Source organism: Spinacia oleracea, chromosome 6, assembly GCF_020520425.1.
Source record: "Spinacia oleracea cultivar Varoflay chromosome 6, BTI_SOV_V1, whole genome shotgun sequence".
Taxonomy (NCBI): domain Eukaryota; kingdom Viridiplantae; phylum Streptophyta; class Magnoliopsida; order Caryophyllales; family Amaranthaceae; genus Spinacia; species Spinacia oleracea.
Genome location: NC_079492.1, coordinates 92686782 through 92704794, shown reverse-complemented (window position 1 = coordinate 92704794; position 18013 = coordinate 92686782). Strand labels below are relative to the sequence as shown.

Sequence of the window (18013 nt, the reverse complement as noted above, 5' to 3'; positions counted from 1 at the left end):
TTTAGTAATACATAGCGGTGCATATCACTTTCGGTACATAGCAGTACATGACGTTTGCTGTAGACTCATTCTCATTATAGACATCACCCTTCTTCTACAACATTTTGATTCTTATACCATCAAACACGTCTACAAAGAAGCAAATAGAACAGTAGATTGAATCGCAAATGTAGAACATGTAGTTTCATTGTATATTCATGTACCTCATAGTCAGACTCCACTTTCTTATCGTAAATGACAATTTCTTAGGAGTAACCTTGAGCGGAGGACCTCCGCTTTCCATCGTAAATGACGATTTATTTCTTATCATTTTTTTTAAAAAAAATTCTCAATTTAATAGTACCGTTACATCACCCTTGTTTAGTTAGGTAGGCTCATGAATGATGTATTTAATCAAATACGGTTTTATGCGACTTCATCACCTTCTTCAATTAATCCTTTCAAAACCGTAACATTTCATAACTAATCTGAACACCCCCGCAGTTCGATAACGTTTCCCGTCGCCGGCGAGACAAAACATTGCTATATTAGACGACACTACAACAGTATCTTTGCCGACACACAAACCTTACTTTTTTTGGGAATATTATTGTCTTTGACAGCCTCATATCTTGTCTTTTCGAAGTTTCCTTTTTATTATTCTAAATAATTAATTCAAAACTTCTTATTTCTTCTCTCAAAAACCCAACAAAGAAACCCATTTGTTTGTAAATGGCTACGGCAATTACCAATGGGAGCGAGAAGATGGAGAAGAATAAAAAGCACAAGGAAGTAATTCGATTGGAGCGTGAATCTGTAATTCCTGTTTTGAAACCTAAACTGGTTATGTCTTTGGCTAATCTTATTGGTAACTTTTGCTCCTATTTTAAATTTTAATGTTACGAATGTTATGGAACAGTTACTGGATCATTTTGTTTTGATTTTTGTACATTTTATCTTCTGGGATATGTTTATTTTTGCGAAATTTGAAATGGGTTGCCTGTTTATCTGCTATAAGTTTCAAGGTTGGGGTTAATTCATTTGATTTCACTATTAGTTGAACTGGGGATAAATTCATTATTTGTTGTACATTTTTCTCTTTCTCTTTGTTTATTTCTTTGACATTTTTTGTTGTTAGTTTAAAGTTGGGACTTACTCATTTGGTTTCACTAGTTTATTATTAGTTGAAAATTCATTTCTTGTAGTACAATTTTCTGCTTTGGGTTGTATTTGTTTTTGTAGGATCAGAAATGGGTTGCTTGTTTTTGATAATTTATCGCAAATTTCAAAGATAGAGGTTGTGTTTAAGCTTCATGGTTCATCACATTTTTTTTTTTCTGTAGGTGTCAAGTTGGGGTTTACTCATTTAGTTTCACTGTTATTTTAATTTGGTTAGGTGACTTTTTGGTGTACATTTTTTCTTTTGGGTTAGTTTATGTTGGCAAAATTTGAATGGGTTGCTTTGTTTGACATTACATTGGGAGTTTCTAAGATAGGGGTTGTGTATACGATTCTTAGTTCGGCACATTTTTTGTTTTGTGTTTCAGTTGGGATAAGCATTAACATAGTTCCACTGTCATTTGAGTCTTATGGTGTGTGGCTTATATTTTGGGACTAATATGATGCAAATTCAAACTTCCAGTTATGCGCATTAAGTTTTGTGTTGAGTGTCTGGTCTCTCTCCTTGATGAATTTGCATCTGAAAGTATACATATTTTCGTAAGACATTAATTTTGTGACTTTACTCTTCCTGCTTACTAGTATTGTCATTTGAGTTTTGACATTAATTGGAAACTGTATTGATCTGATGCCTTTTATGAACTATATACATTTTTCTCACATACTTATATACTCGAAAACCACAGAAGACTGCATTTTAGATGCAACTTTATGATTAGTTCAATTATGGGTGCTTCTAAATGTTGGATAATTTCTTGCAGAACATAGCTCCGATAGAGCCGAGTTTTTAAAGTTTTGTAAGAGAGTTGAGTACACCATTCGGGCCTGGTATCTCTTACAGTTTGAAGATTTAATGGTACCGTGATGATATTTTTTATTTAAGTAAATGTTTTCGTTTTATATTGAATTTCTTGGTTTTGCATTGTTGAAGTTGGATGCCTGATTGCTACAGCAATTATACTCCCTCTTTGACCCTGTCCATGGAGCTAAAAAGCTGGAGCAACAGAACTTATCTCCTGAAGAAATTGATGTTCTTGAAGAAAATTTCCTGAGTTACATGATTCAGGTGATATGTGGTTAACTTATTTCTGATGATTGGCTTTTGGTACTGTAAAGTTATTTTATTATGTTGAACGAACTAAAGGAAAAGGGTTGGGTGGAAGATTGCATTTCTCTGTATTTTTTATTTGCTGTATGACTCTCTCTATATTCAGGTTATGGAGAAGAGTAATTTCAAGATCGTGAGTGATGAAGAGAATGAAGTTGCACAAACTGGCCAGTATCTTTTAAATCTTCCAATCTCCGTTGATGAAAATAAGGTTCATTTGCAGTTTCTTTATTTTTGGCGTTTGTGAGATTGTGTTGATGACTGTTAATTTCACATTTGCTAAGCTTTGACATGCCTGATGCTGTCTTTTTCACTGGTATGTATCCGTTTGTTTGTTGAATTAGCTTGACAAAAAGCTTTTGAAGAGGTATTGGCAAAAGCATCCTAAAGAAAATCTTCCGGAATTTGTTGATAAGGTAACATCTAAAACATTTATTGTATATTTTATTTCCTGATATTCATATTCCTTTACTTCTTCAGCACTTGTAATAATTAGAACTTTGAATTTTCACAAACTTTCTCTCTACTTATTCGCCCATCAAACAGACTTGTCTTTTTTTTTCTTTTTATGTACAATGCCAAACGTATCCCACTTAAGTTTGGATTGTGTGGGTTGATTGAATTACCCCCTTTGTCGAAAATGGCACAATTGAGACGAGTGAATAAGTAGAAAAAAAAATGAATAGTTGGCGTGAGAACCAACTTTAGATTTTTATAAAAGGAGAACAAACTTGATATAAAAGGAATGTAACAAGTAATTTGAGACATAAAAAAAAGAAGAATGGGAAAGTAATGTGAGAAGTAGGGAGTATGTGTAAATCAATTACTTTTGACCATAAGGGTAGTATCGTATATGAAGTTGAATAAAATTTAAAGTCAATTCAAAACTTTTTGACTAGTATTATATCTTTGGAACGAAGTGTTTTTGTTGAGGGTCTAATGTTGCTGGCCTTGGTTGCCTTGACAATGAGGTGATGGAATATGAAAGAATGTTCCTTTTCTAAATTAGATTTTTTGGGTGGAAATTCTAAGTTGGATTTTAAGAAAGCTTATGATGAAGTTGGTTGCGGAGTTTTAGTTAGATTTTTAAAATCGAAGGATTTGGGAATCGATCGAGGCAGTGAATTTCGGGTTGCCTTTCAAGTTCTTGTTTCTGTTTTATTATAATGGGTTTCTAGAAGTTAATTTAGTTCGTTATAGGAGGCGTGGAGTCAATTTATCTCCCTTTAGTTGATGTTTGTTGTGCTTGTGAACATCAAGTAGGGAGGGTGGGGTTATTATTTCTCATCTGTAGTTTATGGATGATACTATTATTTTTCCCAACTCTGCTTCAGTTGTTTCAACTTGTTGCTGGTCTTAGTATTAACCTTGGTATTTGGTTAGTGGTTAGTCTAGTATCTTCCTCTGTCAGGAGTACTTGATGTTTGGTTAATGGTCTTTTTATACAGGATTCTTTACTATACTCGTCCATACCCATATGGCCATGGTTCTAAAAATGCACCAGGTACCTCGAGGTTTTGAATTTTTTGTAATCTAGTATCCTAGAACTAATGGGCATCAAACTTTATTACCAAATTCCCAAGTACATTACTCTCTTTTCCCAATCAACCAACTATTTCAGTTTCTTCGCTATTTTGCAGCAGTGGTTGGTTGAGGTACTGTGGCTGGCTGGAGGTGGAGGATGGTTGGATTTGTGGGAAGAACAGAGAAATAGGTTGAATAATGGGATTACGAAGAGACGTCATGGGTTGGGGTCTTTGTTTGACGGATGCGTGTCTATTTGCTATAAAAGTACTATGTGAATTGTAAAAGTTTTGTTTTTAATGGTGTATTTATGGAACCATAGGGATAGCAAGGTACCAGGTGAATTTTTAAACCAATAAATTTCCTTCGTATTCACTATTTTGGGTTCCTATAGGCAATAATTTTGGAAGCTTTCCTTTTGGGATTCAGACATCCAGTAATTAGAAGATTACCAAGAGATTATGTGCTTGGAAGGGGTTTGTTTTACTTTTCTTTGGGAGGTAGGGGAGTAGGGCGCCTTTTAATTAAGATTTTGTTTGTTTAGTATACTCTAACTACCTTTATCCCTTTAAGGTAGTGGTTGGAGTGGCCTGGAAAGTTACACTTAGAGGCGTATGTGTGATTTTGTTGGGAGGAAGAGATATCATCTTTTTTGTTGGGATCCATGTTGTTGGTTGAGGGAAGAGGGGGGGTTGGGTTTTGGGAAAGTAGTTTTGGAAGTTCTCACTAGAATTTGACTAGTTTAGTCTTAACACAAATAGTTAAGCATGTGGAAATTTGTTTCAAACTTTCAACGTGGTTACATGGTTCCTTCATTATGCATTCTCTCACTTCTATTATTTATCTACTCCCTCTGTCCCAAATTAGTCGTTACACTTACCTTTGCACAAAGTTTTAGGTGATAAGTGGTTGTTTGGTTATCAATTGTTATTTTATTGAAAAAATAGAAGTGATAGGAGTTAGTGGGGTATTTTTTTAATTGAATGGGAGAGGGTGTGGGGACAAAAAAGTAATGGTGGGAAGAGAGAGACAATATAATAATTGTGGGGTCATTCCTAATTTAGAAGTGTAACAACTAATCTGGGACAGACGAAAAAGGAAAGTGTAACAACTAATCTGGGACGGAGGGAGTACTTTAATAGGGGCACAGTTTGACTTGGAATCTTTATAAGTTGCAGCAACTCCAACTCCAATGGTTGAGAAAAGGGATTAGCTTGCAAATATTAAAAATGTTAAGCTATTAGTTTGACCATTGTTGCACATTTCCTAAATTAACTTGAATAATATGGCAGACACATATTTTGCTTGAAACCGTAAAAAAATTAAAAAATAATACTCCCTCCGTCCCTAAAAGATTGCCCCATGGCCAAAAATTACTCTATTAAGAATTGGTTGTAGAATGTGAACATGAGTTGGTAGAGCGGGCCCATGAGAAGAGAGATAGAGAGAGAAAAGTGGAAAACCATTTAAGGTATGAGGCAAACTTAAAGAGACACCTATATAAGGAATATGGGGCAATCTTTAAAGGACGGATGAAGTAATTGAGAAGTAGCCAACCAATGGAGCAACAAATAGTTGGAAATTGTATAACTTAAAAAGATGTGGCATTCCGAGCTATAAAATGATTTAGTATTGGAGTTGCTATCAGGAGGATTTTTGGGTTTTTCACAGTAGAGGACTAGAGGGAGATGGGGAATGTTTTTGCTCTATTAGGATTCCTAAATTCTGCTGCTTTGTCTAAAATCCTATAATAGAGTTTGGCTTGCTGGTTTTTTGAAAATATTTCCTGTAACTCTTCCTAACATTACTTACAAATATGGTGTAAAAACTCGCCCGAGTTAACTCGTATCGCCCGAGTTAACAAGGTTTTGGAGGCTGGCGATACGAGATATCCCGAGTTGTAAAGGTGTTTTTAAAAACGGCGAGATCTCAGCCGGTTCAACCGACCCGATCGAATTTTGTCCGCATTAAACGTTATAAACCTCACATCTACTCGGTTTTCAGCCGAATTCCCCATGTTTTCGACAAAAAGAAAGGGATAAAGGAGAAAAATGGAGAAACTTCATTGAAATAGAGTAGAGAACTCCATTTTCAACTCTAAAACAAGAGAGGAGAGAGAAGGTAGACAAAGGAATTCATTTTAATTATGTCACGTGTACGGTTTAGGGAAGGGGGACTAGGGTAGGTAGTGAATGGGGCTGACATGGGGCTTCTTTTTCAAATTTCAAATTCCTACGCGACAACCGTGACAAGGTCCGCGACTAACGCATCATTTCCTTTACCGAGACTCCGTGACCGATCCCGCGACCGTGATCGATACCGCATTTTTTTTATCTATGCTTACAATCTTTTTTAAATCCCGTAGTTTCTGGTTTCCAACTTATGAAGGTCAAGTTTTCCGTATGGACAACATTATTTGGAAAGATTAACATTCTTGGTAACTTGTAGGTACGCAACATCATGAACATTATTTGTTAAATTTTGTACTCCCACCATTTTTTTCAAGTACCTAATTACTGTAGACTTGTTTCTAGGAGAGGTGAATGGTGTAAGAAAAATGAGGAAAAAGTAAGACAGAAGTAGTAAAATAATGGTTAATAGTGGGCTGTGTAAGAAAAAGGTGGGTAAATTAGGAGATAGATGATGGAAAGGTTTAATTGTTGCGAGGAAAACGGGCAAGATGGTATAGTAAGTTTGCCAAAAATAGAATAAAGTAGAAGTTGGTAAAACAAAACAAAAAAAAAACCTCTTTTAGGAAAGTGGGTACAGCACCCATAAAATAAAAAGGGAGCATTATGGTTTACCCCAGATGAGAATCTGGTTCTCGTCGATTCCTTCACTATGAGGTGGGCTCTTTTGTGGCGTAGACATTTTAGGTTTAGAAGGAGTGTTCTGGATGTAATTATTTCTTTATTAGGCCATGATGTAGCTGTTTGGTATTAGAGTTTGGAGAAGAAATCATCCGAAGATGCCCTGGAGGTGTGCACTAATGGCTATGATTGGGGTGCTTTGCCTAGAGCCTGATGACCTTAATTATCTTTTGTGATAAGGCTAATGGGGTAGAGAGGTGTCATGAGCTCGAGTTAGCTTCTTTGTAGTCTGTATCCAATTTTGCATTTCCTAGTTATTTTTGCGTTTTCCAGTTATGACTGGCATACATTCTTGCAATTATAGGAGGATGCCTTGCCCTTGTACTTTATGCACGGTTTCTTTATTAGTATTTTTCACTCTAAGAACTTTTATTGTTGCTCGGGGATGGGAGTGGGGTATGTTGAAGATCATATCGAAGTACAATGAAGAGGTAATGAATTTTTTATTTTTTTTGCTTCTTCATATCAGCATTGGAAACAACCTCTCTGCGATTGCAAGGGTAAGGTTGCGTATACCCGACCCCCCCTTACCCCGCTTCTTGCGGGAGCCTCTTTGAGGCAATGGAGTAATGATGAATGACTTCTTCATATCAGCATTTGAGACATGTTCTCTGTATCACTTTTGTTATTGCTTTACTTTTCTTATCGTTGATAAAGGTAATCTGTTTCCTCTGTTTGACCTTGATGCTTATATAGTTTTCTTTCTTCTTCTCAGTATGTTATTTTCCGACGTGGCATTGGTATTGACCGCACTACTGACTACTTTTTCATGGAGAAAGTGGATATGATCATTTCACGTACATGGGCAAAGCTTTTGAGAGTGACTGGGTGAGTGGTAGTCTCATCTGCTTTCGGCCACACTTTTAAGAACTTGTATCATGTCACAACTTGTTGAAATGTTAAGAGCCAAAAATCTGTTATGCATGATCGAAGGGGGTGAGTTGGTGTTTGCAGTGTGCTGCAAGACATAATAAGAAGGCTCAGTATAGAACTTAGATAAAATTTAGGTACGTAGGATGAGAAAAGTGTCAAGTGACTCAAGTCAATATGATGTTAGAAACTACATAGAATACTAAGAAGATTAAATTGAAAATGGATACTCCTTTAGGTTTAGACATCGAACCACCTAAACTTTGAAGAATTAGATCCTGTATGGATTGACTACTTTTATCAATAATATAAAGTTTTGGTAAGTGGAGTGGATAAATGGAGGAAATGAAATTCATTCTAATAGCTCTACACAAACTTATAGTTAAACATTTTTGTTGAACAGTTATAAATTTTTACTTGTAATCCTATAATGAGAACAGTTTCTAAAAGATATCTAGATAAACTATGCCAAAGAAAAAAAGGGTTTCCAAGAAAAGTGTAACATCAGAAGCAAAATACAGAGAATGTACTTCTCTGTATATGCTTTGTTGACCTATCATGCACTGATTATACCTATGATAAATCTAGGTCTTTGTTATCTTGGTAAAGCTTGATCACATTTTTTATGTGAGGAAAGATTTTCGTTCAAACTAAACGTTTGATTAACTGACAGATAATTCTGGATTGCTAGCTAGCAATTACTGCTTATGCCAGACCACTACGATAAACAGTCAATGATACTATGATAGAGCACTATGTCTTGGATTGTACCAATGGATAAATATGTAGGGACTTGTGCTTTGTAGGTTAATGTAGAAGACAAGGGAATTATCTTGGAGATGACGGTGCTTTGTAAAGGAGTTGGTTGGACTGAGGTGAAGAGCAGTGTAATCGGATATGAGTTTAGTTGCAAATTTGTAGGTTATTACGTACTACCTCCATTCCTAATTGTTCTCTATATGTTCCCTATAAGTTTGTTCCTTAATGTTCTTTACACTTCTACTTTATTCCATCTTTTACAAAGTCTTCTACCATTCTGCCCTCATTTAGCCCCACTTATAATATTCTAGTATGGGAATCCACCACAACTTTGCCCACTTACATTGTTTTAATATAAGATTTGACCCTCTTGTATTGTTGGGCAATCAATAGCTACTCCTTTCCCACTTATTGCCCCACCTTTACAATCTCTCCCTTGATGTCTTGATTCCCATGCAAACAGTAAGTGTAGAGAACATTAAGGAACTGAGGTAGTTTATGGAAAGAAATAAGTTTGAGAGTGGCTTCAAATGGCTATAAACAGCAAGGTTGTTGTTGGGGGGGGGGGGGGGTGGGGGTGTTCTAGATGATATTCAAGTCTATAGTAATGATCTTAATTCCGATGTTGATAGAGATTGTGGAATTCTCAGAGAACTTAATTAATTCTCATTTCAAATTCACGAAGTTTATCAGAGATAACTTAACAATTAGGTCCTATTTATAAGATAAAACTAATTTGGAAAATAAGAAATTTTCAAAACATAACTAATATAGTTTTAGGAACTTCTCCCTTTCCCTAAAAAAAAAAGAGGGGAAACTTCTCCCATTGTTTTTCTGAGCTCTCAGTATGTTACTTAATGTAGTAACAAAACTCAAAAGAATTACCACACATGTGGTTTCTTTAACTTTTAGGAGGATATAGTTAGAGACTAAGCTTAATATATTTAATAGGGTCTCAAAAGGTGGGTTAGTAGGTGATAAAAATTAATAAGAGGTTGTCGTAAAGGGGATAAAGTAAAAGTGAGTGAAGACGGAAAGTAAGTAGAACTCATGAAAATGGAGGTAGTAAATATTTGTTTTTTATTCTGAAAAAGAGGAAACTAAATAATAACTACTTAAACATCTTTTCTTACTATGGTGATTACAATTGCTATAAGATAAGATAGTGAACTATATCCTTGTGTCCATGATCCTCTACCGAAAGACTTCATACTCGGATTTCTACGGTAAGATGGATATAAATTCTATCAGACACATAATGTTACAAAATATATTTACCCCGTTGTTAATCAGGGTTTGTATTATGTATTTTCAATAGGTCATTTTGTTGTAGCATTTTCAAATAAAGTTGCAAATTAGGCTTAATTTGACTACAGGGTTTCAAGTTCGAGGATATGGACAATTGGGGATCAACATCAATGTTATCACAAATTAAACAACTAATCAAACCATTGAGATGACTAAAGTAGCACTGTTAATGAAAATGATATCAAAAGGTAGACATTTTCGATTTTATTTGAAAAGGTAGCAAGTGTCTAAAGTGCTTAAGTTGAACGTAATAATTGACAAATTTGTCTAAAAGAAACTATCAAAAGTTTCTTCCAAAAGTCCAGGGGGGCATCCCATAAAAAACATGGTCCAAGGGGAAGGTCAAGGCGTCCTTAAAGAACAAGATAATTAGTATAATATAGATTTCCACGTTTGTTTTATATTGGCTTAGGACACTTCAAGATAGAGTGCGATCCTAAAATTACAGAAAGACGTCCTTGGTCTTAAGGATTCTTGAAGTTAATATGGGTGTCTTCCCGCTGTTTTAGCATACTCATCTTTCCAGTGTCCCTTGATGGTTCTTATGCTTTATAACTTATTATCTTTTCTTTGGACTGTTGTTTCCAGGATACAAAGACTTCGTTCCATGTTTTCAAAGTCACGACAAGGGTCTATCAAAGATAGAAAGAAAGATGATGATTATGAGTCTGATCAGGAGGATCTCTATGTTGAACGGATCAGAATCCAGAATTTGGAATTCAGGTTTTATCCCTAACCATGACTCTCCTCATATCAAGCATACCCATTACATTATAGACAATTAGTTTGAAGTCACTCCTTATGACTTTATTTTCGCCTTTTGTAATCTCTGGCTCTCTGCATATCTCTGCCTCAAGTTACAATGATGTGGAATTGTTCCTTAGTATTTGCTTCATCCATTGTTTGCTATGATGTATGTATATATGGCGCATGTTTTTTTTTTTTTGTCAAATAATAAAGAATTATATTAGCAAGACATGAAGGGAGTATCACCCATGTGGCTCTCAAGCTATCAGTAAGTAATTTATCAACAAAATCAAGAAATGACGTAACGTTCAGAAGCTAGTACCTCACTCCAGGTATAAACGCCTCGGAAATTTAATTGAAGCTTTTTGAGGAAAAGCTATACCCTCTAAAACTTGTTGGTTTCATTCTTTCCAATTACACCACCAAATTGCTAATGGAGCCACCATCTTTCACACTTCAGCAAGCAAACCTTAATTTATCCTTCTCTTCCAGGCTGCAAGCACATCTTTACATAACAAAATCAAATTTAGCGTATCCTAAACAAGGCTAATGAGAAGTGCCAAGAGTCCCTTATCTCTAAATGGTACTTAGAGACTCTTCCTCCTTACGGAAGACACTATAATGTCTTGCAATAAAAAGGTTCGTCTTGTAAGAACATTTCTTTGAAAGTTGTCCATGCGAAAAGTTGGAAAACAAGCTCTAGGCGCTTTCGCCTTCCAAAGATTGAAAGTAGGAAAAACCATGGGCACAATTTTTTTCCAAGGTAGTTAGAAGCTCTTAGCAAAAAAAAAGGCACTCTTGCTATGCCAACAAAAAAAGGCATTCTTCCAAAGACCTCCTCAACATAAAAATGGTCTAAAAGTATTGTGATGGAATCCTCTTCGGCTCTTCCCAATCATTATGAAGTCTAAAAAAGGTGACACTTCAATGCTTTTGATTACCGTTCAATGTTAACACTTCAGAGATGGTGGTCTCCTCAAATCAAGAAAACCTAGAGAAACTTGGAAATGACTTGTTAGGTTTGATAGATTACTCTAAACTCTTAAATGGCGAAAATTTACTCTATAAGTATGTAATTCATCAATTAATCCAACATCCCTTCTCTTTTTTCTTTTCTTATATTTCAATGCTTTTGATTACCGTTCAATGTTAACACTTCAGAGATGGTGGTCTCCTCAAATCAAGAAAACCTAGAGAAACTTGGAAATGACTTGTTAGGTTTGATAGATTACTCTAAACTCTTAAATGGCGAAAATTTACTCTATAAGTATGTAATTCATCAATTAATCCAACATCCCTTCTCTTTTTTCTTTTCTTATGAAACTAATAAAATGAGTTAAACCTTATTACGTTTGCATAATTCACTTTCAATACTTAACACTTGAGTATATTTAAAAAGTGTTACTTCCTCAGTCTCTAATAGTTGCATCGCAGGCATGGGCACGAGGATTAAGAACATGAGGGAATAGTGGGTTTTGGACCTTTTGGTTCCCACTTGCGTAGTAGATTAAGCAAAAGTAAAGGGGAAATAAGGTTAAAGTTAGTAGTGAAAAACTACCAAAAATGTTAATGTTGCAAGTAAAAGGAAATTTTCATTTTAAGAAAGTGTTGCAACTATTACAGTATAGCGGAAGTATTGAAGTAGACATTTTCTAACTAAACAGTGTCCGTTCCTTTCAGCACTTCAAAATTGGGGGATCTAGGGGTTGGCTTTGTATTAAGTTTATCCATATATTCCTATGTCATTCAGTCCAAAAACTATAGAATATTAAAAGACTAAACGTACGTTATGTAATATTATTCTTAATTATGTGTTATTTTAAAAGATTAGGGACTATATATTAAATCCTTGATCTGCCATTACTTCCTTCATGAATCTCGATCTTTATCTTTTCTTGGTTGTGTAAAACCTGTAAAGGATTGGAGGAGTGACTAGACTCTTGTGCTTGAGATGTAGGCTTTGGATGGAGAAAATGTATCTAGCGTGGTGGTCATACTCTATCAAAGCACTATTTTCGTATTATTAATTTGTTCGAACCATATTTGCATTACATCTATGGACTTTTCCTTGTTGGAATTATTCTCTCCATCCTGCCTTTTAATATTCCCTTTGTCTCAAATTACTTGCACAACTGTCCTTATCAAACAGTTCTAAATTACTTGAACCTACTATATATGAAATACAGAATATTTCTCTAACTTACTTTGGGACCATTTTATTTATTATTTCCTATAAAGAAAAAACATTATAAAATAAAACTCCTACTCACATCTTTAAAAAGCAATGACCCGCTTCCGCTAACTATGATAACAACTACTCTACTATCAACTACTACGCAATAAATTATAAAGTCAATTCATTTGCCTAAATTCTTGTAACAGTCAAAGTGGTGCGAGTAAATTGGGAGGGAGCACTTCTTGGCAGGTAAATTTGATTGGATTGAATTTGTGAATTTACAATATGGTAATGTGCACATGTGCAACGGTCATATGTTAAAGTATAAAGGCATACTCCCTTTGTTTTTTTTGAATGGTTACAATTAAGAAGGTAGGTGAGAAAAGAAAATTAGTCGGATTTCTATAAGAAAAAGTAGGAGAGAGAGTGAAACAAATGAGTTTTTTGTAATAAAAAAAATAAAATAAGATTGTTGCAAGTGATTTTCTTAAGTATTAAGGGGTAGGATGCTATGCATCAATATTATGTGGAGAGGGGAACTTGTAGTATCTTTATGAGTTTGTCATGAGTAGCTTAGGGATTCAGTTAGTGAGCTAGCCAGAGAAGATATGTTATATATATAGTGCATTAGAGAGAGGGAAATACGTCGTTTAAGTGGGATTGTGCAAGAGTAATACTGATGTGGCGTTATTTCTTTGTTATGTATAGTAACTTTGATATTAGAAAGTTAGGTGAGGCAAATAAAGAATTAGGCAACTTTAATGATTTTGCAAATCTTACTTATTTACTATTTGCTAGTTTATTTAGGTTTGTAATTAGGAACTAGTAATGTTTTGGTATGTAACAATCTCTAGAATTATTTAGACTTGGGAAACAAGTATAATTCTAGACTTCTAGTAGACGAGATTTCTAGTTTAGCTTATAAGACAGGGTTTAGGCCTAGCTAGAAAATAAGAGGGAAAATACATTGGTGAGAGGAATCATCAATTGAGGGGTTATTGTATTATTTTACAGGAGCTTAGTAATACGATATTATTTGAGGGGAGGAAATATAAATTTCCTCATAAACACTTGTGTGTTTCATTATTGTTTTTGCTATTTGTTCTACATTGTATTTTGCGGGGTTTGTTCCGAATCATTCGTGGCACGTGTTTGGTTATAACAAAAAAAAGATGGAATGAAAATTGCAACCAACAGAAAGATAATGGAAGGATTACAAGGGGTTCCCATTTAAAGTTTTGTATAAAATTAATTTTTGGAATCAAGGCCTTAAAGTTGCTACTTTTGCTGTCATGATTGGGTATGCCAGGATTTTGGCATAGTTTAAGGCATTGTAACACACTCCAATTTAGAAAGCACAAGGATATAGAAAGCTTACCTAATAGAGATGCGGTATCGATTATCATAGAGGGAGACAGTCCAACTACAAATCTTTTAAAGTGGAAGAAGGCTGCTAAGAAGGTTGCCATTATCATGCCCTTCATTTTGCCACACTTTGAGATGTTCTTTTTTTCAAATCATTATTATGACAGCAGCAAAACAATTCACTCTTTCCAATTTGTTCTTTTATTTACATTATAACTTCAAAATTCTTCCACTACATTAGTTCAATTGAGGCATAAAATCAAACCTTTCTTGTTTTTGGTGCCTCTTGTGGGTTTGATGCAAAATAGAATGTTAAGGCTTCATGTTCAATTCAATCACCTTTCTTGTATTTTAATGTATATTGCTGTTGGACAATTTACTAACATTGCCTTTCTCTCCAGCTTGCGCAATCTTGTGAGCAAGATTACCATCCAGGAACCTACTTTTGATAGAATGATAGTTGTTTACAGGTATCAATATCATGCATACATGATCTCTGTTTCAATGTAATATAGTTGTTGCATTAATTTGTTGGTAGTGAAATCAGTACCTGCTTACCGCGCTTACCTGTATCTCTCCCTGTCATATACTTTGTATAAATAATTTGTAGCAAAAAGGCTGATGATAACCTGTACCTTCCAGTAACGGTATGTTCTTAATCATCATTGTAAGTTACTTTTGAGTTTCAAAGATGAAAATAATGGCCTGTCTTATAATTCATTGCACGCAAGATTAAGGACATACCGTTACTTTTGAGTGTCAGTTTTTTTTTCTAAAATAAGTGCTTTCCGTGCCGTAGCTCTTGCTTGTCAAACGGTTTTTTTGATGCATGATTTAATTTAAACACTTGTTCAGATCCTGGGATATGGGAAGGTCGATCTTATTTGTCTTTTACAAATTGCTAATAGCTGGTTTGACTTGACAGGCGAGCAAGTCCTAAAGGAAAATCAGACAGGGGGATATATGTGAAACATTTTAAAAATATTCCAATGGCTGACATGGAAATTGTTCTGGTAGACTACTCCTTTCTATAGTTCTGATGTACGGAGTAGTTTTTATTATTCCACTGTGTACAATATCAAAGTCACCTTTGAACCTTGTTCATGCGAATGCGTATTTCCTGTTAACAGCCGGAGAAGAAGAATCCAAGTCTTACGCCAATGGACTGGGTCAAGTTTCTTGGAACGGCAATTGTCGGGCTGGTTAGTTTTTAAAATTTAGTCTTACTTAAGAAACGATAGGAGTTAATTCTTTTTAATTTTCCATCCACCATTAGTAATTTTCTTGAGTTGTCTGTTATTGCAGGTTGCTATTGTAAGTTCACTCGAGATTAAGGCTGATCCTTGGGTTGCCATAGCTGTCCTTTCCACGTTAGTTGGTTACTGTGCGAAGACATATTTTGCGTATGTACTGTCTAGATTACACCTCTTCTTCCTTTTTTGTGCTTCGAATCTCCCAGGATCTGGCTAAAATATTTTTCACAAGTCCAGCTCGAAAATCCTGCACAGGCTTCGTGACTATTATGATGTGCTGGGCACCGAAGAGAAGACTTTCATTAAGAAAAGTTAACAAATAAAACGATGTAGGGTCTATATTTATAGAAACACCGTTATGATACTTTTTTGTCATTCCTGTCTTCACCAAGTGCCAAGCCATCTGTGACTGTTTTCTGTTAAATTCAAGTTAAACTTAAATAGTTTATATAATACTCCTGCCCCGGAGGTCGGAAATGTGAATTAAAGATAACAAAATAGACTAATAAAAACCTCCCTCCTAATCTATAGTGAGCTGACCTTGTCCTCCTAAACAGGCCATCTTAGCTTGCTTGGTAGTTTCTAGCCCTCCCCAACAATGCGAATGCCAACTGTTTACCATTTGTGCTATCAGCTAATCACCAGTAACCCTGATGGCCCATTTTTACTCTTTCTTCTTTCTTCTTCCTCCCTTTCTCCTTTCCTCTCAATAAGTAACAAGGTAGGAAATGATTATTAGAGGGATTCATGATTATTTTTCCTCTTCATGCAAAATTCCAGTGGCATTGACAGCCATGAAGGGAAGGCAAGAAATTGAAAAATAATAATATTTTTCTCGTAACTTGTGTGTTCTTTTCTTTTTTCTAGGTAATTCCGATTTTGCTTGCTTATTTCTAGAAATTTGATGCTGGCAAATGTAACGAGTTAGTATCAGCTTATGCTAGCAAAAGATGAGAAATTTACCGTTATGAACTAAAAGAGATAGAATTTTGATTTATTTGAGTTTAGCTAATGACATTTAGGGATGGTTTTATCTTTATCGTGTCTTTAAGCTTGGCTCATATAGTTCTAAGACCACTTTGTCTAACTTGCTTCTAAAGGTGTTGCGTTCTCTATATTTTTTTCTTTGTAAATAGAAACCCTTTTTACGATGTTTAGTTTTTTAGATTATTCATGATTCTTGATGGTGATACAGAAAGTTGATGTATGTCCTCTATGTTTGTGCCTCCTTATTTCAGGTTTCAGCAAAACATGGCTGTATATCAGAATTTAGTAACTCAGTCAATGTATGATAAACAACTTGACAGTGGAAAGGGAACTCTTCTTCACTTATGTGATGACGTGATTCAGCAAGAAGTAAGCCTTTGCATCCCCCATCTTGATGATGGATTTTACTAAGTGCAGATTCTGATCAAGTCTTTGTTCTGCAGGTCAAGGAAGTAATTCTCTCGTTTTTCATACTGATGGAACAGGGTAAATGTACTAGAGAGGTAAATTCATGTGGACATTATAGTTAGGTTCTAGCTGTTAACAGTTGATGTTCTGACAATTAATGGGCATGCTTTAGGATCTTGATCTAAACTGCGAGGAATTAATCAAGGAAGAGTTTGGTGAGAACTGCAACTTCGACGTGGATGATGCAGTTGAGAAGTTAGAGAAGTTGGGTGTTGTTTCTAGGGTGAGATTCCTTCCCATCTTGATTGATATTCTGATAAAGTTTCCAGTTATCATATCTAATACGTTTTATGATTTGAACTGTCAGGATTCAATTGGTAGGCATTTTGCTGTAAGCCTGAAGCGAGCTAATGAGATCATTGGGACAACCACGGAGGAGCTTGTTATGAAGGCGAGACAGACAGGTCTTCAGTAAATCTTGCACTTATGCATGCTTCTCTTATGATGTAAATACAGTAGCGAAATTTGTGTGTTTTTTACCAACTTTTAGCTATTCTTTTATGGGTGTACTTGAGTATGACTGAATTACAGATGTGCAATCTGCTTGGCAAAATTTTCTAAATCTTGTACATGAATACAGTGGAAACCGTCTCGAGGTGCATATTATTAGGCGAACCCGGAATGACATGTTTGTATCTTCTTTTCAAACAATTGAATCTGTTCCATGCCTCACACTATGACTCCATATGTCCTTGAGTAGATGTCGAAATGTCATTCCGGAGTTTTGTCACAAAGTTTGGTGGAAAAAAGCGCACTTGGAATGCACTTGCCAAGTTCTCCCAAATAGTAAACATATGCTCTTCTCAACCATTCCCTAGCGGAATACCTTCAAGTGAAAAGTAACACTTAAACCGCTTGATACTTCTTGATATATGATTGTATAACATTTTTTAAGAAATGAACTAGTGTGTGGCCCGGGCGATGCCCTGGTCGCTACATTGAATAGTTAAAATTTTAGATTTTTCTTGAGCTCAATATTTGACGAAATGCATGTATACCACAAAGTGAAAAGCATCAATTAAGTTTGTCAACTACAAAGACACACTACCTCATTTATCATGCAAAGTAATTTTTCAATTAGACAATCTTACAATTTGTATAATTTGTTTTCTATTGGAACTAAGTGCTTTAAATTAATAACACCAAATTAGATATAAGCAACCATGCAAGGTATTTCTATAGTTGATGCTTATAAGATTCATGACATCATGTTTCTTCATAGTTGTCCTAATTCTTTATTATTTTTTTAAGAATATTCAATAGAAAATAAAAAATCAAATAAAAATTTAGTTGGTTTAGACTTCATGTCAACATTTATTTATAAATTAATGTGACGAAATAAACCACAATTGGTGGTTGGTTAAGATGGTAATGAGAAATATCATTCAGACATGAGGTCTACTTGGTGAGTGAATGATGT

The 18013-nt window shown here is 35.1% G+C and overlaps 1 protein-coding gene across 2 annotated transcripts; it reads left to right on the top strand.

Moving 5' to 3' along the window:
* The first annotated feature begins 352 nt into the window (after positions 1–352).
* LOC110804908 (uncharacterized) lies at positions 353–17265 on the top strand. Of its 2 annotated transcripts, none has more exons than XM_022010499.2 (15): positions 353–847; positions 1920–2014; positions 2111–2224; positions 2373–2477; positions 2611–2682; positions 7376–7488; positions 10186–10320; positions 14287–14355; positions 14811–14898; positions 15016–15087; positions 15191–15288; positions 16377–16494; positions 16569–16628; positions 16706–16816; positions 16901–17265. In XM_022010499.2, the coding sequence occupies exons 1-15, from the start codon at positions 712–714 to the stop codon at positions 17006–17008; spliced, it is 1494 nt and encodes a 497-aa protein (XP_021866191.1). In that variant the 5' UTR covers positions 353–711; the 3' UTR covers positions 17009–17265. The 2 variants fall into 2 exon arrangements, with proteins under 2 accessions (XP_021866191.1, XP_056687031.1); XM_056831053.1 differs by having other exon boundaries at positions 400–795.
* The last annotated feature ends 748 nt before the right edge of the window (positions 17266–18013 follow it).

Excerpts from the sequence above, each read along its gene's own strand:
- LOC110804908 (XM_022010499.2), top strand. The coding sequence starts at position 712 with ATGGCTACGGCAATTACCAATGGGAGCGAGAAGATGGAGAAGAATAAA. Across the intron at positions 2,015-2,110 it reads TACAGTTTGAAGATTTAATG|CAATTATACTCCCTCTTTGA; the intron begins GTACCGTGATGA and ends TGATTGCTACAG. Across the intron at positions 2,478-2,610 it reads TCTCCGTTGATGAAAATAAG|CTTGACAAAAAGCTTTTGAA; the intron begins GTTCATTTGCAG and ends TTGTTGAATTAG.